The sequence below is a fragment of the Mobula hypostoma genome, chromosome 7 (assembly GCF_963921235.1).
Source record: "Mobula hypostoma chromosome 7, sMobHyp1.1, whole genome shotgun sequence".
NCBI classification, from domain to species: domain Eukaryota; kingdom Metazoa; phylum Chordata; class Chondrichthyes; order Myliobatiformes; family Myliobatidae; genus Mobula; species Mobula hypostoma.
Genome location: NC_086103.1, coordinates 43,463,527 through 43,486,393, shown reverse-complemented (window position 1 = coordinate 43,486,393; position 22,867 = coordinate 43,463,527). Strand labels below are relative to the sequence as shown.

General features: G+C 41.7%; 2 protein-coding genes across 7 annotated transcripts in view; one reads left to right on the top strand and one right to left on the bottom strand.

Moving 5' to 3' along the window:
* LOC134349274 (protein FAM114A2-like) overlaps positions 1–16,431 on the bottom strand; it is a 32,213-nt gene extending 15,782 nt beyond the window's left edge. The window contains exons 1-6 of one of the 3 annotated variants that reach the window (XM_063053334.1): positions 16,300–16,431; positions 15,928–16,008; positions 15,053–15,125; positions 8,461–8,786; positions 7,901–8,000; positions 2,366–2,467 (exon numbers count right to left, since the gene is read on the bottom strand). In XM_063053334.1, the coding sequence (XP_062909404.1) occupies positions 2,366–2,467; positions 7,901–8,000; positions 8,461–8,769 (511 nt within the window). In that variant the 5' untranslated portion in view covers positions 8,770–8,786; positions 15,053–15,125; positions 15,928–16,008; positions 16,300–16,431. Of the gene's footprint in view, positions 1–2,365; positions 2,468–7,900; positions 8,001–8,460; positions 8,787–15,052; positions 15,126–15,927; positions 16,009–16,089; positions 16,107–16,248 lie in introns of those variants that run through there. The other 2 variants (XM_063053333.1, XM_063053335.1) reach the window with 2 other exon arrangements.
* A 123-nt stretch (positions 16,432–16,554) lies between these two features.
* The window catches only part of LOC134349275 (microfibril-associated glycoprotein 3-like), a 9,220-nt gene continuing 2,907 nt past the window's right edge, over positions 16,555–22,867 (top strand). The window contains exons 1-3 of one of the 4 annotated variants that reach the window (XM_063053338.1): positions 16,555–16,966; positions 17,726–17,784; positions 21,596–22,046. In XM_063053338.1, the coding sequence (XP_062909408.1) occupies positions 21,767–22,046 (280 nt within the window). In that variant the 5' untranslated portion in view covers positions 16,555–16,966; positions 17,726–17,784; positions 21,596–21,766. Of the gene's footprint in view, positions 16,967–16,992; positions 17,248–17,725; positions 17,785–21,595; positions 22,047–22,867 lie in introns of those variants that run through there. The other 3 variants (XM_063053337.1, XM_063053340.1, XM_063053339.1) reach the window with 3 other exon arrangements.

The window sequence follows — 22,867 nt, the reverse complement described above, 5'->3', positions numbered from 1 at the left end:
AAACAAAGGTTCTGAACCTAAAGAAGGGTAACTTTGAAGGTATGAGACGTGAATTAGCCAAGATAGACTGGCAAATGACATTTAAAGGGTTGACGGTGGATATGCAATGGCAAGCATTTAAAGATCGCATGGATGAACTACAACAATTGTTCATCCCAGTTTGGCAAAAGAATAAATCAAGGAAGGTAGTGCACCCGTGGCTGACAAGGGAAATTAGGGATAGTATCAATTCCAAAGAAGAAGCATACAAATTAGCCAGAAAAAGTGGTTCACCTGAGGACTGGGAGAAATTCAGAGTCCAGCAGAGGTGGACAAAGGGCTTAATTAGGAACGGGAAAAAAGATTATGAGAGAAAACTGGCAGGGAACATAAAAACTGACTGTAAAAGCTTTTACAGATATGTGAAAAGAAAAAGATTCGTTAAGACAAATGTAGGTCCCCTACAGCCAGAAACAGGTGAATTGATTATGGGGAGCAAGGACATGGCAGACCAATTGAATAACTACTTTGGTTCTGTCTTCACTAAGGAGGACATAAATATTCTTCCAGAAATAGTAGGGGACAGAGGGTCCAGTGAGATGGAGGAACTGAAGGAAATACATGTTAGTAGGGAAGTGGTGTTAGGTAAATTGAAGGGATTAAACGCAGATAAATCCCAGAGTGCTTAAGGAAGTAGCCCAAGAAATAGTGGATGCAATAGTGATAATTTTTCAAAACTCTTTAGATGCTGGACTAGTTCCTGAGGATTGGAGGGTGGCTAATGTAACCCCACTTTTTAAAAAAGGAGGGAGAGGGAAACTGGGGAATTATAGACTGGTTAGCCTGACATCGGTGGTGGGGAAAATGCTAGAGTCAGTTATCAAAGATGTGATAACAGCACATTTGGAAAGCAGTGAAATCATCAGACAAAGTCAGCATGGATTTGTGAAAGGAAAATCATGTCTGACGAATCTCATAGTTTGAGGATGTAACTAGTAGAGTGGATAGGAGAGAACCAGTGGGTGTGGTATATTTGGATTTTCAAAAGGCTTTTGACAAGGTCCCACACAGGAGATTAGTGTGCAAACTTAAAGCACACGGTATTGGGGGTAAGGTATTGATGTGGATAGAGAATAGGTTGGCAGACAGGAAGCAAAGAGTGGGAATAAACGGGACCTTTTCAGAATGGCAGGCTGTGACTAGTGGGGTACCGCAAGGCTCAGTGCTGGGACCCCAGTTGTTTACAATATATATTAATGACTTGGATGAGGGAATTAAATGCAGCATCTCCAAGTTTGCGGATGACACGAAGCTGGGCGGCAGTGTTAGCTGTGAGGAGGATACCAAGAGGATGCAGGGTGACTTGGATAGGTTAGGTGAGTGGGCAAATTCAATTTAATGTGGATAAATGTGAGGTTATCCACTTTGGTGGCAAGAACAGGAAAACAGATTATTATCTGAATGGTGGCCGATTAGGAAAAGGGGAGGTACAATGAGACCTGGGTGTCATTATACACCAGTCATTGAAAGTGGGCATGCAGGTACAACAGGCGGTGAAAAAGGTGAATGGTATGCTGGCATTCATAGCAAGAGGATTCGAGTACAGGAGCAGGGAGGTACTACTGCAGTTGGACAAGGCCTTGGTGAGACCACACCTGGAGTATTGTGTGCAGTTTTGGTCCCCTAATCTGAGGAAAGACATCCTTGCCATAGAGGGAGTACAAAGAAGGTTCACCAGATTGATTCCTGGGATGGCAGGACTTTCATATAATGAAAGACTGGATCGACTGGGCTTATACTCTCTGGAATTTAGAAGACTGAAGAGGGGATCTTATTGAAACATATAAAATTATAAAGGGATTGGACAGGCTAGATGCAGGAAGATTGTTCCCGATGTTGGGGAAGTCCAGAACGAGGGGTCACAGTTTGAGGATAAAGGGGAAGCCTTTTAGGACCGAAATTAGGAAAAACTTCTTCACACAGAGAGTGGTGAATCTGTGGAATTCTCTGCCACAGGAAACAGTTGAGGCCAGTTCATTGGCTATATTTAAGAGGGAGTTAGATATGGCCCTTGTGGCTAAAGGGATTGGGAGTATGGAGGGAAGGCTGGTACAGGGTTCTGAGTTGGATGATCAGCCATGATCATACTGAATGGCGGTGCAGGCTTGAAGGGCCGAATGGCCTACTCCTGCACCTATTTTCTATGTTTCTATGTTTAAGCCACATCAGCTCACACACATATCAAAAATAGAGAGGCAGAGCAGAAGATTATTCAACTTAAATAAGATTGTCACTGGCCTCGTTATCCCTTACCATTTCACAATTTAATTATTTCCGGATGATAACCTTCCAGAAGCTAGAAATAACTCCATTATCAAATGACTACCTTTGTCCCCATCAGATAATCTTGCTTCTGCTGAAACTTCTGTAGGGCTGGGAATTCCAAGAGAGGACTCAGCTTTTTCGATCACATGGGAAATTCCATGACCTACAGCAATAAAATAGACATGTTAAGTAGTTAATAAGTTTACAAAACAGACAACTTGTTGTTGCCCAACTAACGAAAGTGTTTACCCCAACTGTTACCAAATTACTTACACTTGCTGTGAAAATCAGCAGTCACTGTAACCATTGTAAATTTATCTTTATTTCGTACTGGAAACCAAGTCAGCAAACAGGGAGGTTTCTTCTGTTTACTGAATTCTATGTCCTATCAGAAACTTCCAAATCAAAATCTTTCATCAACCCATTTTCCTTCAGCAACTGCTTCACTGTTTCACTTTTTCATTTATTTTCCTTTTAACATTTCAAATCAAGGTAGTATTTTATACCTAATACAAACATCTATTCACTTGAAGTGTAATGAAGAGATGGGAAGTATTACTGTTCACAACCCTACCTGATAACAAGATCAAAGACTAAGCAAATCATTGTTTAGATGAAACAGAAAAATATAGGAAAAAATAACTGGGATAAAGATCTTCAAATCTGCACCTTTCTCTCCACAAAAAAATCTTGAAATTATTTGAAGTTAAATAGATGACTAAATACGCCTCTTTTTGTTAGCATTTGAGGTTACTCGATGATTAATTAAGCTAATCCGATAATGTTCTCTACCAAATCTTTTCATGGACTTTTTATATTCATCCCAAATCACAACTTGGCTGATAGAACTATCAGCATTATCGAACTTTTAACAAAGAAAAATATCAAGTTATTTCATTATCATGTTATAATCAGCTTTAAGTGATTTTAATTAACTTTGTTTTTGAAGCTTCAGAGATGCAAGTCATTAGATTCAAGTCCAACTACAATGTGTGTGACAAAAATTAAATGTTAATATTGTTAATGTCATGTTGTAGAGGTGGAGGAAGAGGTAAACATACTGCTCTTTCAAGTGATTGATTTTCTGAATTTGTTCCCCACCTTACACAAACTAATTTTTGTTAAAAATGATCTTTATCGGTTGCAGCAAACTGTAATGTGAAAGTGCTAATTTGGGATTAATCAGTAAAGATATCCATAGGGACCACAGAATAGCAAAAATGCAAATTGGAAATGTACTTTCCCTTGAAGAACTCCCTGGGAAATTGAGGATGACTTACTTCCATTCCCATTTTGTGGATTCTGAAGTGAGTCATGTTACCAAGGTGGGAAAGAGGGTCAGGTGATAGCCATTGGACTGCATAAATGAGCAGTTTGCAGGTGCACTTCTACGACTTACCTGGGTCTTCTATGAGTTCTTGATGAACACCTTGAGCATCTCAATAACAGCCCTAATGCCCCTTCTCCTTTCTTTCATGATCACGAACAGAATATTCAGTGGCAATGATGCTTTTCCTTAAGGAGACTGAGAACATCCTTGACTTCTTTCATCTATCTGCCTTGTAATCTCTATCCCTGGGAGAGCTCTGAAAAGTGCATCTGCTTCAGGAGTCTAGGGTTGGGTGCATAACAAAATGAGGCCTGTCCAGTTTGGTGATATGACACTACTAGGAATTCAATATTAGCCTGCGCAAGGCTATCAGCTTTAGCTCACTTAACCTTACAGGGAATTCAGAAGATTTTGTGGAGAAAGTACTGGTGGTCTTTTTCCAGTGCTTTGAGATAGCTGCCACTGGTAGTTAGATGCACAAAGGAGGGCTATGGATCACTATATTGGCAAGGACTGTGTGCTTAGGGTCAAACACTGATATGGATGGAACACTGGTCAAAAAATTATCTCTGCTTTGCCAGACTGTTGGGTGCATGCCAATGACACAAAAAGCCTACAGTTACAAAATATTCATTGGAGGCTAGACTCAAATAGGCTATGAAGCTGAGTTTTGAACTACATACAAGACAGAGACATGGTTTTAAATATTCAAGGCATCAAACAGTGTAGCAATGAAGCACTGAGATAAAAGGTTAATTATAATCTTTTGTCTCAATCTTCTCAAAGGACCAAAAGGCCTACTGCGGCTTCTACTTAAAAAGTAAGCAAAGAAGTTCCAAAATCTAAGTGGAATTTAATAAGATTTTAAAAGTGCTTTAAAAGGGATAGGGGGGTGAGAAAGGGGAGGAAGGGTGGCATTACCGGTCAGGGATACTATTACAGCTACAGAAAGCATGGATAATGTAGCAGGATCCTATTTTGAGTCAGTATGGGTGGAAGTCAGGAACAGGAAGGGAGCAGTTATTCTATTGGGAGTATTCTATAGGCCCCCTGGTAGCAGCAGAGATACAGAGGAGCAGATTGGGAGGCAGATTTTGGAAAGGTGCAAAAATAACAGGGTTGTTATCAAGGGTGACTTTAACTTCCCTAATATTGATTGGCACCTGATTAGTTCCAAGGGTTTGGATGGGGCAGAGTTTGTTAAGTGTGTCCAGGATGGATTTCTATCACAGTTATGTTGACAGGCCGACTAGGGGGAATACCATACTAGATCTTGTATTAGGTAACGAATCAGGTCAGGTCACAGATCTCTCAGTGGGTGAGCATCTGGGGAACAGTGACCACTGCTCCCTGGCCTTTAGCATTATCATGGAAAAGGATAGACTCAGGGAGGACAGGAAAATGTTTAATTGGGGAAGGGCAAATTATGAGGCTATAAGGCTAGAACTTGCTGGTGTGAATTGGGATGATGTTTTTGCAGGGAAATGTACTATGGACATGTGGTCGATGTTTAGAGATCTCTTTCAGGATGTTAGGGATAAATTTGTCCTGGTGAGGAAGATAAAGAATGGTAGGGTGAAGGAACCATGGGTGACAAGTGAGGTGGAAAATCTAGTTAGGTGGAAGAAGGCAGCATACATGAGGTTTAGGAAGCAAGGATCAGATGGGTCTATTGAGGAAAATAGGGTAGCAAGAAAGGAGCTTAAGAAGGGGCTGAGGAGAGCAAGAAGGGGGCATGAGAAGGCCGTGGCAAGTAGGGTAAAGGAAAACCCCAAGGGATTCTTCAATTATGTGAAGAACAAAAGGATGACAGGAGTGAAGGTAGGACCGATTAGTGATAAAGGTAGTAAGATGTGCCTGGAGGCTGTGGAAGTGAGCGAGGTCCTCAATGAATACTTCTCTTTGGTATTCACCAATGAGAGGGAACTTGATGATGGTGAGGACAACATGAGTGAGGTTGATGTTCTGGAGCATGTTGATAATAAGGCAGAGAAGGTGTTGGAGTTATTAAAATACATTAGGATGGATACATTCCCGGAGCCTGACAGAATATTCCCCAGGCTGCTCCACAAGGCGAGGGAAGAGATTGCTGAACCTCTGGCTAGGATCTTTATGTCCTCGTTGTCCACGGGAATGGTACTGGAGGACTGGAGGGAGGCAAATGTTGTCCCCTTGTTCAAAAAAGATAGTAGGGATAGTTCAGGTAATTACAGACCAGTGAGCCTTATGTCTGTTGTGGAAAAGCCGTTGGAAAAGATTCTTAGAGATAGGATCTATAGGCATTTAGAGAATCATGGTCTGATCAGGGACAGGCAGCATGGCTTTGTGAAGGGCAGATCGTGTCGAACAAGCCTGATAGAGTTCTTTAAGGAGGTGACCGGGCATATAGAACAGGGTAGTGCAGTGGATATGATCTATATGGATTTTAGTAAGGCATTTGACAAGGTTCCACATGGTAGGCTTATTCAGAAAGTCAGAAGGCATGGGATCCAGGGAGGTTTGGCCAGGTGGATTCAGAATTGGCTTGCCTGCAGAAGGCAGAGGGTCGTGGTGGAGAGAGTACATTCGGATTGGAGGGTTGTGACTAGTGGTGTTCCACAAGGATCGGTTCTGGGACCCCTACTTTTCGTGATTTTTATTAACAACCTGGATGTGGGGGTAGAAAGGTGACTGGCAAGTTTGCAGACGACACAAAGGTAGGTGGTGTTGTAGATAGTGTAGAGGATTGTCAAAGATTGCAGAGAGACATTGATAGGATGCAGAAGTGGGCTGAGAAGTGACAGATGGAGTTCAACCTGGAGAAGTGTGAGATGGTACACTTTGGAAAGACAAACTCCAAGGCAGAGTACAAAGTAAATGGCAGGATACTTGGTAGTGTGGAGGAGCAGAGGGATCTGGGAGTACATGTCTACAAATCCCTGAAAGTTGCCTCACAGGTAGATAGGGTAGTTAAGAAAGCTTATGGGGGTGCTAGCTTTCATAAGTCGAGGGATAGAGTTTAAGAGTCACGATGTAATGATGCAGCTCTATAAAACTCTGGTTAGGCCACACTTGGAGTACTGTGTCCAGTTCTGGTCGCCTCACTATAGGAAGGATGTGGAAGCATTGGAAAGGGTGCAGAGGAACATTTACCAGGATGCTGCCTGGTTTAGAGAGTATGCATTATGATCAGAGATTAAGGGAGCTAGGGCTTTACTCTTTGGAGAGAAGGAGGATGAGAGGAGACATGATAAAAGTGTACAGGATATTAAGAGGAATAGATAGAGTGGATAGCCAGCACCTCTTCCCCAGGGCACCACTGCTCAATAAAAGAGGATACGGCTTTAAGGTAAGGGGTGGGAAGTTCAAGGGGGATATTAGAGGAAGGTTTTTTACTCAGAGAGTGGTTGGTGCATGGAATGCACTGTGAGTCAGTGGTGGAGGCAGATACACTAGTGAAATTTAAGAGACTACTAGACAGGTATATGGAGGAATTTAAGGCGGGGGGTTATATGGGAGGCAGGGTTTGAGGGTCGGCACAACATTGTGGGCCAAAGGGCCTGTACTATTCTATGTTCTATGAAGCAACACTTAATTTTTTATTTCAAAAAATCCAAGTTCATTGTTGCTCCATCCTTACTTTGAAAATAAAAACTGGTATCTCCAGTATTCTATGTTAATAATGGAGAAATGAATGTCACCCACTGTAAGAGATGGTACTCATTGGAAAAGAGGTGTGTTTGGGGGTAGGGCCATACAGAGAAAAGATCTTAAGAGTTTATTTGCTCTCAGTTCACATCTTCCCCTCCTCCATTCAGTGTGACTTTCTATTAACTCAAATTACTACACACATCCCAACCTGTCCTCTTCTGCCCCCTCACCATCACATTCCCATTCATTTCTTTTTCTTCAACTTCCCCCCCCCCCATTCCTATACTCAAACTCTTTCCTCCTATTCATCTCCCACATTCTCTGCCGCCAGGGTTCTGACTACACAGGGTTCAAGTTGAATGGCAGCAGGCTTCACCTGAAATCCTGGAGTTCAAAAAGGCAGTATAACTGAGGGGGGGGGTGGGTTAGAGGCCAAGTAATTGTAAGATATACAGAAAATTTGGTTCAACTGCAATTATGTCTGACATCCAGGCCCCCAACTGATGTCACATCCCATTGTTTGGGAGAATTTGCTGTTGTATACACATTACCAAAGAAGTCAAAAAACTTCTGGAAAAATAACAGTCACCAGATGTTGCAGAAATTATATTTTAAAAAGAACACCAATGAACTCACCAACAGATGCTACCGTGGCTGTTGCTGTAGTAAGCAGTGACTTCCCCCAATTTCCCCAGTAGCCCCAACTTCCTGCCTCCTGATCAGAGACGACTTTTGGCTGCAAAACAGGTAGATGGATACTTCATTTATGCCAAAGGAAATGACAGTGTCACAGTAGCATTACAAGTGTGTAGATATACAAATATTAAAAAAGTAGTAAGAAAGAATTTAAAAAAGTTACCTCAATCAATCTAACAGAAGGGGGTCATCTATTAGAGGTTGACTCATTATAGAGCCTGATGACAAAGGGTAAGAATGAGCTCTTGGGAGTAGCACCATTGTGGTATAATGGCAATCAGATTTCTCACTTTGACATTCATCCTTTGGACAACAAAGCCAATGTTTTGTCAATACAATTAAGGCAGGGGTCCCTAACCTGGAGTCCATGGACTAACCCCTCAGTTAATAATAGGAGCTCCTGACATAAAAAAGCTTGGGAACTGCTGAAGTAAGGCAACATAGAAGCACTTAATAAAGGCTAAATAATTACGAGGAAAAGAATATCCAATATTGTTTACCTTGTCATCAATTCCTGGGGGTTGCTGTTCAGTTATCCCAGGAGTGGATGGCTTTGATTCTGGTCTTTTTCTTGTCATGCCGACTGACATCTTTCCTTTACTTTCAATCATCTGAAGTTTATTTTCAGCAGACTCATTGTCCTTATTTTGAGCATTGTTTGTAGTATTCTTCCCAAGTTCAGACTTGGATTGCTGCAACGTTACATCCTTTTTATGACTTTCTCCCATATCTGCTGCACCACTTAAACTTTCTTCTGAAACTGAAGAATCTTTATCCACTGGTACCCCAAGAGATCCCATTTCCTCCATCTTTGATGCTTCTGAAACTAAGCAAATTAATTGGCAATTGATAACACAAGATCGCCATGGTTACACAGCAACTATATGAAACATTTACAAGTATATGATTCCCTGAAAGCGGACAAACTGGTAGACAGGGTGGTGAAGGCGGCTTTTGACTGGCCTTTATCAGTCAGGGGTGAATCAAAAAAAAAGTTGGGAGGTCATGGTGTGATTTTACAGGATGCTGGTGAGGCCGTGCTTGGAAAATTCTGTTCAGTTTTGGTCACCCTGCCAGTAAAGATGCCAGTAAACTGGAAAACATGCAGAAAAGATTTTTAAGGATGTTGCCAGGACATGACGGACTGAGTTTTTGGGGAGGTGGGGGAGGCTAGAATTTTATTCCATGAAGTGTAGGAGATTGAGAGGCGATCTTATAGAAGTGTATAAAATCATGATGAGCATAGATAAGGTTAGTGCATTCGATCTTTGTCCCAGGGTTAGGAAATCAAGAACTGGAGGGCATAAATTGAGAGAAGAAAAATTTAACAGCAACTGAGGAGCAACTCTTTTTTTTGTTATATATTGTTTACACACAGAGGAGGTATGTACATATATGGAATGAGCTGCCAGGGGAAGTGGTTGAGGTAGGTAGAACAACTTCTAAAGGACAGTGGGACAGGTAGATTGGAAAGGTTTAGAAGGTTATGGGATGAACACTGACAAATGGGACTAATTAGGAAGGAACATCTTGATTGGCATGGACCAGTCAGGCCAAGGGCCACTTTCCGTGCTGTAGGACTCTCTGAACTCTATCAACACAGGAAATGGCTGTATGGCTCCAGTAAGATCAATCTTCAGTGTCTTAATTAGTAATACTGATCTATCCACTTCACCCTTGCTTTCTTCAGTGCCCCAAAATCTATCAATTTTGTTTTGTAATATACTCATTGATTGTCCACAACCCTCTGGAATAGAGAAATCTAAATGATTCACAATCCTAGAGTGAAGTAAGATTGCTTGAGTTCTGGATTGTAGATCAGGGAAGCTTTCTCTCAAACTGTTAAGGTGAAAAATAAGATAACCTCATTCTTCTAAGTTGCAGCAAACATGCCCATATGACTAGACCTCTTCTCATAAAACTAACTTCGTCCAAAGAATCAACTGAACAAACACCACCCCTCCTCCAAATGTATCATTTTTAGCCATGACTCTAGTACATTTCTATAGATGTATGGTGTTAAGTTTTGTAACTCTAAAATGAATCAAAAGAAAAACAACGGAGCCTGAGAGATGTGTGTAAAGTGTTTTTATTTAAAACAAGCTGTGCACTTATGACCTGGTGGCGTGATGACATATGCCAATCACATACTTTTACATATCACCCTCAATGCATTATATAAACAAAGCATGCTTAATCAAGCAATATATTTACAATATTACTGAAATATTAAAGGACACTCCCCCCACTTAGCTAAACTCCAACTCAATATAGAAAGCACTCACCTCAAATATGTAACAAATTGCTCTCTAGTTACACACACACACAATTACTATAAAATTTAAAATTTACTATCCAGGCCTAAACATTTAATCACTGGTGGATTACTTACTCTTGCAGGATAATGTATTCCTTGTTGGACAAGGAGGGATGGATCACTCTGTTTGGCAGGTGAGACTTGTGGCTGTGAAACAATCTCAGGTTCTGGGGCCTCCTCTGTGGTGGTTGTAAAAGTTGACTCTGGGACCACAGGGAGTGGTTCTGACAGTTCTGGATACCTTACTTCTTTCTTCTGCAAGATTATCTTGGCATTATCTGGACATGTTGGCATCCCCAACAGTGCAAGGCAAGTCGCTCAATCTGTTGGACTGATGAAGGGTCTCGGCCTGAAACGTCAACTGTACCTCTTCCTAGAGATGCTGCCTGGTCTGCTGCATTCACCAGCAACTTTGATGTGTGTTGCTTGAATTTCCAGCATCTGCAGGATTCCTGTTGTTTGTGTTTAAAGCCCATGCTTTCATTTTGACCACGCCTACATGACCAGCATGTAGCTCCTCTAACACTTTAGCTCTCGGCTTGGATGGTACAACAACTTTCAATTCCCACATAAGGCAACCCCAGTCAAGGCAAGTTCATTTTGGTGCTAGTAAAAACAATGAAACTGGAGTTTCTGTTCCACATTCCAGCCACGTAGACCTGAGACTGTGTGGGGCCTTTTCTGGTTTCCCTTTGGATAATCTCTGCCATAACAGGGAGATTTTGATTTGCATTAAGGTGAATACGTCAAGAGGAGTGTAGTATTTTTTTTAAATTTTTCAGGTATTTCCTTTTCCAAGGATAAATTCATCAGCATCTCCATTATTAGTTCTCCTCTTGAATTCAATCTTGTTATGGTGAGTTCAGGGGGAGGAGCATAGTAACCAGGTTTGGCAGAACCTGTTATAGTAATGGGCAAAACCTACAAAAGGACCGCAACAGTGGCACATCCTTTGCCCTCGGGGCATCGACCAATGCTTGAATTTTCTGTTTTTATATTTTACGCCTTGCATAATCAAGGAAAGCATTGTGCTTTATTTCTAAACCACTTAACAAACTTGTCCTCTAAAAATTTGTGGACATCCGAGCATAGAACAGTACAACACAGCAACAGGCCTTTTGGCCCACAATGTTGTGCAAGACCAATTCACGTGGCTAAATGAACTAATCTTTACTGCCTACACAATGCCCATATCCTTCCACACTCCTCACATTCATGGTTTACCGAAACAACTCCTAAGAGCCTTTCATATGCCTGCCTCTACCACCCCCCCAAGAAAGCACATTCTAGGCACTCACCACTCTGTAAAAACTTGCCCCTCACATCTCCTTTGAAATCACTACCTCTCACCTTAAATGCATGCTTTAAGGTTATCCTGATCCTACACCACATTCAATATCTGCCTGACACTGGATATACCTATACTTCTCTATATCCTGTATAAAGTATACCTCTATGTCTTGTACACAAGAAACAGGACAAATCCAACCCAGCCAATTACTGCCCTATCAGCCTACTCTCAATCATCAGCAAAGTAAAGGAAGGGATCATCAAGAGTGCTATCACGCAGCACCTACTCGGCAATAACCCGCTTACAGATGCCCAGTCCAGGCCATTCAGCGCCCGATCTCATCACCTCCTTGGTCCAAACATAGGCCAAAGAGCTAAATACCAGAGGTGAGGCGAGAGTGATAGCCCTTGACATCGAGGCAGCATTTGACTGAGTACGGCATTAAGGTGCCCTGGCTAAAATGTAGTCAATGGGAATTCGAGGGGAAAAACCCTCCGTTGGTGGGAATCACACCTGACACAAAGGAAGATGGTTGTGGCAGTTGGAGGTCAATTTTCTCATCCTCAGGACATCACTGCAGGAGTTCCTCAGGGAAGTGTCTGAGGAGCAACCATCTTCAGTTGCTTCATCAATGACCTTCCTTCCGTCAAAAGGTCAGAGGTGGGGATGTTCGCAGATAATTGCACAATGTTCTGCACCATTCGTGACTCCTCAGGTTGTGAAACAGTTCATAGCCAAATGCAGCTGGACCTGGACAATATCCAGGCTTGGGCTGACAAGTGGCAAGTCACATTCGAGCCACACAATGACCATCTCCACCAAGAGAGACTCGAACCATCATCCCTTGACATTCAGTGGCACCACCATCACTGAATCCTGGGGGTTACCATTGACAGCAAACTGAACTGGTCTAGCCATATAAACACCGTGTCTACCAGAACAGGTCAAAGGCTAGGAATCCTGTGGTGTAACTCACATCCTGACTCCCCAAAGCCTGTCCACCATCTACAAGGCTCAGGTCAGGAGTGTAATGGAATACTCGCTACTCGCCTGGATGAGTGCAGCTCCATAAATATTCAAGAAGCTTGACACTATCCAGTACAAGGCAGCCCAGTTGATCGGTACCCCTTCCACAAGCATCCAATCCCTCCACCATTGACGAACAGTGTTAGCGGTGTGTACTATCTACAAGATGCACTGCAACAACACACCAAAGTTCCTAAGGCAGCACCTTCCAGACCCACGACGACTACCATCTAGAAGGACGAGAACAGCAGATACCTGGGAACACCAGCACTTGGAAATCCCCCTCCAAGTCACTCACCATTCTGACTTGGAAACATATCGCCGGTCCTTCATTGTCGCTCGGTCAGAATCATGGAATTCCCTCCCTAACGGCACGGTGTTACTTACACATCAGGGACAGCAGTAGTTCAAGAAGGCAGCTCATCACCACCTTCTCAAGGGCAACTGGGGATGGGCAATAAATGCTGGCTTAGATGGTGACACCCACATCCGGTAAATGAATAAAAAAAACTCCTCCATATAAGTTATAACACCAATCTTTGAAATGGCAGAGAGTTGAACAGGTACTTTGGATCTGTCTTCACTAGGGAAGACACAAACAATCTCCCAGATGTAATAGTGGCCAAAGGATCTAGGATAATGGATGAACTGAAGGAAATTTATACTAGGCAGGAAAAGGTGTTGGATAGGCTGTTGGGTCTGAAGGCCGATAAGTCCCCGGGACCTGATGGTCTGCATCCCAGGGTACTTAAGGAGGTGGCTTTAGAAATTGTGGACACATTGGTAATCATTTTCTAATGTTCTATAGATTCAGGATCAGTTCCTGTGGATTGGAGGGTGGCTAATGTTGTCCCTCTCTTCAAGAAGGGAGGAAGAGAGAAAACAGGGAATTATAGACTGGTTAGCCTGACATCAGTCATGGGAAAGATGCTGGAGTCAATTATAAAAGATAAAATTACGACACATCTGGATAGTAGTAACAGGATTGGTCCGAGTCCGCGTGGATTTACGAAGGGGAAATTGTGCTTGACTAACCTTCTGGAATTTTTTGAGGATGTAACTATGAAAATGGACAAGGGAGCGCCAGCGGATGTAGTGTACCTGGACTTTCAGAAAGCGTTTGATAAAGTCCCACATAGGAGATTAGTGGGCAAGATTAGGGCACATGGTATTGGGGGCAGACTACTGACATGGATTGAAAATTGGCTGGCTAACAGAAGACAAAGAGTAGCCATTAACAGGTCCCTTTGAGAATGGCAGGCGGTGACCAGTGGGGCATCGCAGGGTTCAGTGCTAGGACCGCAGCTGTTTACAACATATATTAATGATTTAGATGAGGGAATTAAAAGTAACATTAGCAAATTTGCCGATGACACAAAGCTGGGTGGCAGTGTGAAATGTGAGGAGGATGTTATGAGAATACAGGATGACTTGGACAGGCTGGGTGAGTGGGCAGATGCAGTTTAATGTGGATAAATGTGAGGTTATCCACTTTGGTGGTAAGAATGGGAAGGCAGATTATTATCTAAATGGAGTCAGGTTAGGAAAAGGGGAAGCACAATGAGATCTAGGTGTTCTTGTACATCAGTCACTGAAAGCAAGTATGCAAGTACAGCAGGCAGTGAAGAAAGCTAATGGCATGCTGGCCTTCATAACAACGGGAATTGAGTATAAGAGCAAAAAGGTCCTTCTGCAGCTGTACAGGGCCCTGGTGAGACCACACCTGGAGTACTGTGTGCAGTTTTGGTCTCCAAATTTGAGGAATTACATTCTTGCTATTGAGGGAGTGCAGCGAAGGTTCACAAGGTTAATTCCCGGGATGGCGGGACTGTCATATGTCGAAAGATTGGAGCGACTCAGCTTGTATACTCTGGAATTTAGAAGGCTGAGAGGGGATCTTATTGAAACATAAAAGATTATTAAGGGATTGGACACGCTGGAGGCAGGAAGTATGATCCTGCTGATGGGTGAGTCCAGAACCAGAGGCCACAGTTTAAGAATTAGGGGTAGCCATTTAGAACGGAGTTGAGGAAAAACTTTTTCACCCAGAGAGTGGTGGATATATGGAATGCTCTGCCCCAGAAGGCTGTGGAGGCCAAGTCTCTGGATACTTTCAAAAAAGAGATGGATAGAGCTCTTAAAGATAGTGGAATCAAAGGTTATGGGGATAAGGCAGGAACTGGATACTGATAGTGGATGATCAGCCATGATCACAGTGAATGGCGGTGCTGGCTCAAAGGGCCAAATGGCCTACTCCTGCACCTATTGTCTATTGTCTACTATATCAAATACTACCTTCTTCAATCCTCCTTGCTAAATACTGAAAAAATTTAATCAATTTTGTCAGAGATGGTCTTTCTTCAGAAAGCCATACTGATTATCCCAGATTCTAACTGGTTTTAAATAGTTGCTTAAAAGGAACCCCAATAACTTAACAACTAAATTTAAATTTACTGACCTGTAAAGAAGTAGTAAAATACAGGGAATATTTATGACAAGGAGTCATCCAAGACAGATTGGTCAGATAGCATCTGTGGAGAGAGAAAACAGAGCTAGTTCGTAGTGTTGCTAGAAAATGGGAAAGGCCAGATATCTGAAATCATTGAATTTAACGCAGTGTCACAAATGTCCTATTTTGTTTAGGGCTTAGTTTTGATTTTCAAAGATGCAAAAATTCCTTAATACTTTATCTTTTACTTCTTGAATATTTCAATATTTACTCAGCTTATATATTTTATGTAATTCCTAGCTATCTGCTGCAGTTTGCTCTTGGTATCTGACATAAACTTTGTTTTACCCAATCTTGTCATCAGAAACCTTTTAAATTTGAAAAAGGATGTAGTGCTCTTCAGGTGTATATGATGAATAAACTCTTCTTGTCTTCAACCCAGGTCCTGGTATCAATTGTATATTTATATTTTACACTTTCTTAAAACTCCTAAGTTGTTTTCATAAGCTCATTCAAGTTACAAAATTTAAATGTTTCATTCTTCTGTCCATAGACCCAGAAGATTACAAAACTCATCATAATGCACATTAATTTTTTTCATCCTTTTTGGCAATGATGCTAAATCCATCCATAAAATGTCAACAAAATGTACGTTTTGATGGTTAGCAAGATGTATTATTATAAAATATATTACCCAAACTTTAAAACTTTCTCACTGTCCAGAATGTAATAATGTCGTTAAAAAAAGCTAAGCCCAAATGTTAACACATTAGAAAGACTCACAAGACAAAGGAAACTGCAAATAAAAACAGAACGCTGGAAGAACTTGTGGGGGGGGGGTCAAGCAGCAGATGCGGAAACAAGAAGTATAAAAGTCCACTTACACTTTTTCCCTCCGTAGATGCTACTTGACCCGCTGAGATCTTCCACCTTTCCAGTCAGACGACTCATATTCTGGTGCTCAGCTGAAAAGTACACCAATTATTCTCTATTATGTGATCATGAGTTCCGAACTTCCCGACAGACGGGCTTCAAAGACTACTTACACTGGAAGTGAACGGGACCGTGAAAGGTGCAGCAGAAATGGAAACTTCCCACCTCCCCTTATGCATCGGGTCAAAGCCCCTCACTGCAATCCCACTCGCCGCCTCCTGAACTACGCCGTCCGGTAGCATTCCCAACCTGTCAACCAGCCCATGACTCACCCAACTCCTGAAGTGCAGCCTACTCCACCGCCACGCAGCCACATCACTCACCTTTCACCCAGGGAAGCGATAAAACTGCGCATGCTCCACGGGAAGCCTCCGGTACTGTCCCTACTGCGTAGGCTGCAGGGAGACGGTACCATCTTACTGCGCATGCTCCAATGGAGGTCTCCGGTACCGTCCTTACTGCGTAGGCGCCAGGGAGACGGTACCATCTTACTGCGCATGCTCCAATGGAGGTCTCCGGTACCGTCCTTACTGCGTAGGCGCCAAGGAGACGGTACCATCTTACTGCGCATGCTCCCATGGAGGCCTCCGGTACCGTCCTTACTGCGTAGGCGCCAGGGAGACGGTACCATCTTACTGCGCATGCTCGACTGGAGGCATCCGGTACCGTCCTTACCGCGTAGTCTCCAGGGAGACGGTACCATCTTACTGCGCATGTATCTATGGCTAACGACCTGAGTTGAGGGGATGATAAAGGGGGTGTGTGTGCTTTTCTTAATGGGAACTCGTAGGATATATTTGACGGGAGGGTTATAACATTAGATCAACTACATTTCTGATGCAGCAAGTGAACTGCTGGAGGAACTCTGCGGCTCAGGCAGAGATATGCCAGACTCGGCTGTGTTTAGGACCGATCGTCCATAGTGAAGGGTCGGTGCGCACGCGTGTTCTGGCCTCCCTAGTCGAAGCGAAGAGTCTAATGGAGTGCAAGGTCAGTTATCAGCAGGGGAAGGCGAGTGGCGGATTTTCTGTCTCTGTTGCGCAGCCCTGTGTTAAGGGACTTCATTGTGGGAGGTTATGTGCTCTGTGGTGAAAGGCTTCGTAATTAGTATTCCATTGTTTTCAATGCCTTGACGTGACATTGCGCATCTTCAAGTGTTCACGGAAACTTCAGCTTGCATCTGTTTTATCAATATTTAAAATGATTCGGATGCTTTCCGGAATAGTAATTTATGCCAGTGGGCTCGCAGTTGCACTAGCATAAACCTGACTGTAAGTCTCATTTGTATTTTCGTATGGAAATAACCGACAAATTAAGCAGTTATGTGTCTGCCCTTCAGAGTAAATTTACTATCAAAGTACATATATGTTACCATATACAACCCTTGCGGGCAGACTCAGTAAATCCAATAACCATGATAGAAAGATTGCACCAGCAAGGCGGACAACCAGTGTGTGAAAGATAGGAAACTGCAAATAAAAAAAAGGGAAGAGAAAAAAAGAGAACAATAAACGGAAATAAAGGAACGTCCTAGAAATTTTAGGGAACAATATTAGAGTATAAAGGATGAATGGAATTTGGATAATTATAGTGGCATGCAAAAGTTTGGGCACCCCTGGTCAAAACTTCTGTTACTGTGAATAGCTAAGCGAGTAAAAGATGACCTGATTTCCAAAAGGCATAAAGTTAAAGATGACACATTTCTTTAACATTTTAAGCAAAATTACTTTTTATTTCCATCTTTTACAGTTTCAAAATAATAAAAAAAAGGAAAAGGGCCGAAAGCAAAAGTTTGGGCACCCTGCATGGTCAGTACTTAGTAACACCCCCTTTGGCAAGTATCACAGCTTGTAAACACTTTTGTAGCCAGCTAAGAGTCTTTCAATTCTTGTTTGGGGGATTTTTGCCCATTCTTCCTTGCAAAAGGCTTCTAGTTCTGTGAGATTCTTGGGCTGTCTTGTATGCACTGCACTTTTGTGGTCTATCCACTGATTTTCAATGATGTTTAGGTCAGGGGACTGTGAGGTCCATGGCAAAACATTCAGCTTGCCCCTCTTGAGGTAGTCCATTGTGGATTTTGAGGTGTGTTTAAGATCATTATCCTGTTGTAGAAGCCATCCTCTTTTCATCTTCAGCTTTTTTACAGACAATGTGATGTTTACTTCCAGAATTTGCTGGTATCTAATTGAATTCATTCTTCCCTCTACCAGTGAAATGTTCCCTATGCCACTGGCTGCAACACAAGCCCAAAGCATGATCGATCCACCCCTGTGCTTAACAGTTGGAGAGGTGTTCTTTTCATGAAATTCTGTACCCTTTTTTCTCCAAATGTACCTTTGCTCATTGCGGCCAAAAAGTTCTATTTTAATTTCATCAGTTTCCCTTACACCAATATCCTCCTCCATCTGGCAGAACTAGTCCTCACCCTCAACAGTTTTTTCTTTGGCACCTCCCACTCTCCAGACTCTGGGTAGCCACGGGCAATTGCATGGGCCCCAGCTATGCTTGCATCTTCGTTAGCTGCATATGTTCCATGTTCCAAGTCTTTCCCCAGTAATGCTCCCCAGTTCTTCCTCAGCCACACTGACAACCGCATTGGTGCGGCTTCATGCACTCACACTGAGCTTGTCAATTTCATCAATTTTGCCTCTAACTTCCACCCGGTCAAAATTCACTTGGTCAAATGACATCTCCTTCCCCTTTCTTGATCTCACTGTCTCCATCTCTGGAGACCAACTGTCGACTGACATCTTGAATGAACCTGCTGATTCCCACGGTTATCTTAACTATACCTCTTCCCACCCTGTCTCTTGTAAAAATCCCCTTTTCTCAGTTCTTTTGTCTCTGCTACATCTGTTCCCATGATGTGGCTTTCTGTTCCAGGACATCAGAGATATCCTCCTCCTCCAAAGAATGGGGTTTCCCTTCCTCCACCTTTGATGCTGTCCTTACCTGCTCCCTCCATTCTTCCCTTGTCTATTGGACTCGCCCCATTAATCTCCCTCCTGGCACTTATCCCTGCATGGCCAACGTGCTACACCTACCCACTCACCTCCCTCATCTCCTTTCAGGCCCCAAACAGTTCTTCCAGGTGAAGCAACACCTCACCTGTGAATCCACTGGTGTCGTTTATTGTGTTTGGTTCCCCTGTTGTAAATTGGAGTACCTCTGCTTCATTCGCCAAAAGCGGAACTTCCCAGTGGCCAAATATGTTAATTCTGATTCCCATTCTGACATATCAAGATGAGGCCATCCTCAAGGTGGAGGAGCAACACCTTATATTCCATTTGGGGGGGGCCTCCAACCTGATGGCATGAATATTGATTTCTCCTTCTGGTTTAAAAAAAAGATCCCTCCCCCGCTCTTCTATTTGTCATTTTGGCCTCTCTTCTTCGCACCTGCCTATCACTTCCCCCAGGTCCTCTCCTTTCTCCTATGGTCCATTATCCTGTCCTGTCAGATTTGCCTTCCTCTCCAGCCCTTTAACTTCTCCACCCACCTGGCTTCACCTATCACATTCCAGTTATCCTCCTTCTCCCCACCCCCATCTTTTTATTATGGTGTCTTGCCCCTTTCCAGTCCTGAAGAAGGGTCCTGGCCCAAAACATTGACTATTTATTGATTTCCATAGATGCTGCCTGACCTGGTGAGTTCCTCCAGCATTTTGTTGCTAAGAATTTAATAAGTTTTTTTACACTTTTGTTCAGAACTTGTATTTGGATTCAATGGTTCTTTTTAGTTGTATCTTAATGATTAGTTTTTGGAAAGGTGACTTTCAATTTAACTTGGAAATTTGTTTTTAAATCATCACCAGCTGATGGGAGCAGGGGTTCCCAACCTCTTTTATGCTATGGACCAATACCATTAAGCAAGGGGTCAGTGGACCTGTGGATGGGAGGATATTTGACCATTGATGTTGAGCTATATTGTTAGGTTATTGTGGAAAGTATAATTGTGTATCATTCACTACTTGGCATGTATGGAGGAATCAATATTTTCGCTTTTGTTCAAAAAAAACTTCAGTGTTGGAAACCAATTTTTAAGGATGATTTTTTTAATAACTTGATAAACTAAGTAGTTTTTTACCCAACTTGGTATGCAAAAGATACAGTGCAACTAAAGACAAAAATCTTTCATTTACACAACAGCTTTCACTTCTACTTTTGGCATAGGATTTTAGGAAGTATTCTAAAGTCATGTTAATATCAGCAAATATTAATCAAACATTAAGCAGTCTTCAGTTCTTATTTTAAATGTAAATAAGTTCAGAAAGCTTGCAATTGGCTTTCAGGTTTTTTGTAAATTGAAGCTAAAAGTGCAGGCTGTTCCAGAGATTGGATATGCAAGAGCAAAATGTTAAGACAATGGGGTTGTATTAATTGGCTTGCATCAAACTGGGCAACATTGGCTTACTTATTTGCACCATTGTGACTGACTTCAAGCTGACAGACCAGATCACTTAGCATATCAGACATGGTCACAGATATAGGAAATCAATAGCTTTTGTGTACTTATGATATTTGTGTATTCAGAGATGACCCTGAGTGTCTGGGATTTCTTCCCCCAGAAGTTTGTAGACTATTTGTGTGAATTACTTTGTGACAAGGGTGTTTGAACATTCAGAGGTGTCTGTTACTGTAGATATGAAATTCAAAGGAAGAATTGTCAACTCAAAATATTGAAGGAAATGATGTTCAATGATGTAACCATTGAAATTGTATTGTATCAGCTATTTTTACCTTTTGATCTTATGGGTATGAAAATGTGATGTCCCTTTGGATTGGTGAGCCTCTACCCAGAGAGTGTCTAGTGATGCCTGCTTGTTGTGATAAATAACAACTTCTATACCACCAGCTTCAGTGTATCTCCAGTGATTTCGATCACAGTTGCAATGTAGGATTTTATACCAAATACACTCTTCTAAAGCTTAGTCACTAATACAATTTAGGAAACATGGAAGCAACAACAACGAGATAACCAGGCAATCTATAATGGCCATATTGATGGATAAATTATTGCCAAAGCTTTTGGGAGACTTGTACTATTGTTTCCATGGGGTATTAGTTTATTATTTTTAAGGTTATTAGGACGAGGTAGCAATAAGATTTTGTAGCAGCTATAGTGATCTCTAAACATATATAACTGTAACTTTGTCTTGTGAAAACTAATTTGCAAGACAATTCTAAACTAAACTGTATAGGTTGTCAATTTTGTGTGAAGGATAACCTGGGTTTATTACTAGCGCTTACACAGTCAATAGGAATATCTTTATTTCCTTTGCACAGCTGTGCTTTTCTGATTCAGTCTAATATTGTTACAGTGCTGCTTCCCAAAGCCATTGTAATATTAAATAGTGGAATGTAATAAAATCTGCTGTTTTTGTTTATTAAAAAAATCTCAATCATGTAATGGCAAATGTTTTTTAAACTGTGAACCTGTCTATAACTTTATTTAGAGGTTAGTGGTGAAACAATTATTTTGTATCTTGTATATTCTAGAGAAATGCTGTTTAAATAGATCCAGAAGTATGTTATGATTAGCTAATGGAAAATTTGTTGTGTGACATTTAATTCTTTGATATGTTTATGTAATTATAAATTTCTGTCTTTGTAATTACAGATTTTTAGTAGACCATGGATATACATACTACCCAACCTGACAAAACTTCGTGGTGACTGAAGTAATGCTATATGTTCACGAGGAACTTGCATCACATTCCAGAGATCTGCAGTACACTTGCATGAATACAATAGGTTTAACTATTGTAAATGTTAAAAATCTCATTATCCAATGAAGCATCCAGGTTTATCAGTAATTTTGACTTTTAATTTTTGTGTATTTGTTTGTGGTTTACATAATGGCGCAAATTACAGTTCTAACAGTGTGCGAAGGGTTAGCTCTGTGCCACATCAAGGATCTAATTTCCTTTCAAGTCTACCAACACACCGTGACCTAATAGTGAAAGAAGGAGCAAGTGTGTTGATTGAATGCAATGTGAACAGTAGCCAGTTTTACAACGTTGTATGGTACAACTCAAAGGGAAGTCTCCTTGAGGAAAACAGCAAAACAGGTAGTGTAATTTATAATTTGTGTTAATTTCTTTCATATCTTGTTATATCCTTTCAAAGCAAATTCATTAAAAGTGGTTTAATAAAAAATGGACCCATGGAATTGTATGAAAGGTTGAAGTTACAGTTTAAAAGTAAAATCTCTATAATTTATCATGTAGTGAGTAAAGTGTCAGTTTTAGAGAAGGCTGTATTTTTGCATTACAAAGCAACCACTTGTAGAAATTGGTATTTGCAAGTCAATTATGCTTGGATGGTGTAAACGTGTACTCTTAAGAGATCAGTAGTGTCAGTTTGCAAAGCAGAGCTGAGGGGAGAAGTGAGATTCAGTTCAAAAGACTATATGGGGATTGGTAAAAAAATAACTGAGATGGATATGATTAGTGATTGTTAATAAGGTTTTTAAAAAAGGATGGGAAAGGGACATAAGCATGAAATTAGGAAATGATGAGAGCAGTTTAATTGAAGATGGTAAATTCAGTATTAATCTGAGAAGGTTGTTAAGTGCTGGGACTGAAGATGAAATGTGGTTTACTTTGTTGACATTAGGGGCTTCATTCTACCGTGGGGGAGATGGTGCCAGTACTTGGAGTTGAAGAATGCCTTGGTATGGATAAGAGGCATCTGAAGTAGCTGAGCAATGGAAGCAGAATCTGTCTACAGATACTTCTTGGATTTGGGAATGTTGCTAGAGGACTGGATAACTCGCATGTTAGGCAGCAGTTTAAAAAGCAAGCAGTGAAACACAGTAATGACAGGCTAATCAGGAAGGACTGAGCTAGGAGTTGTGGGCGAATGCAGAGGAAATTTATTATGTTCATGG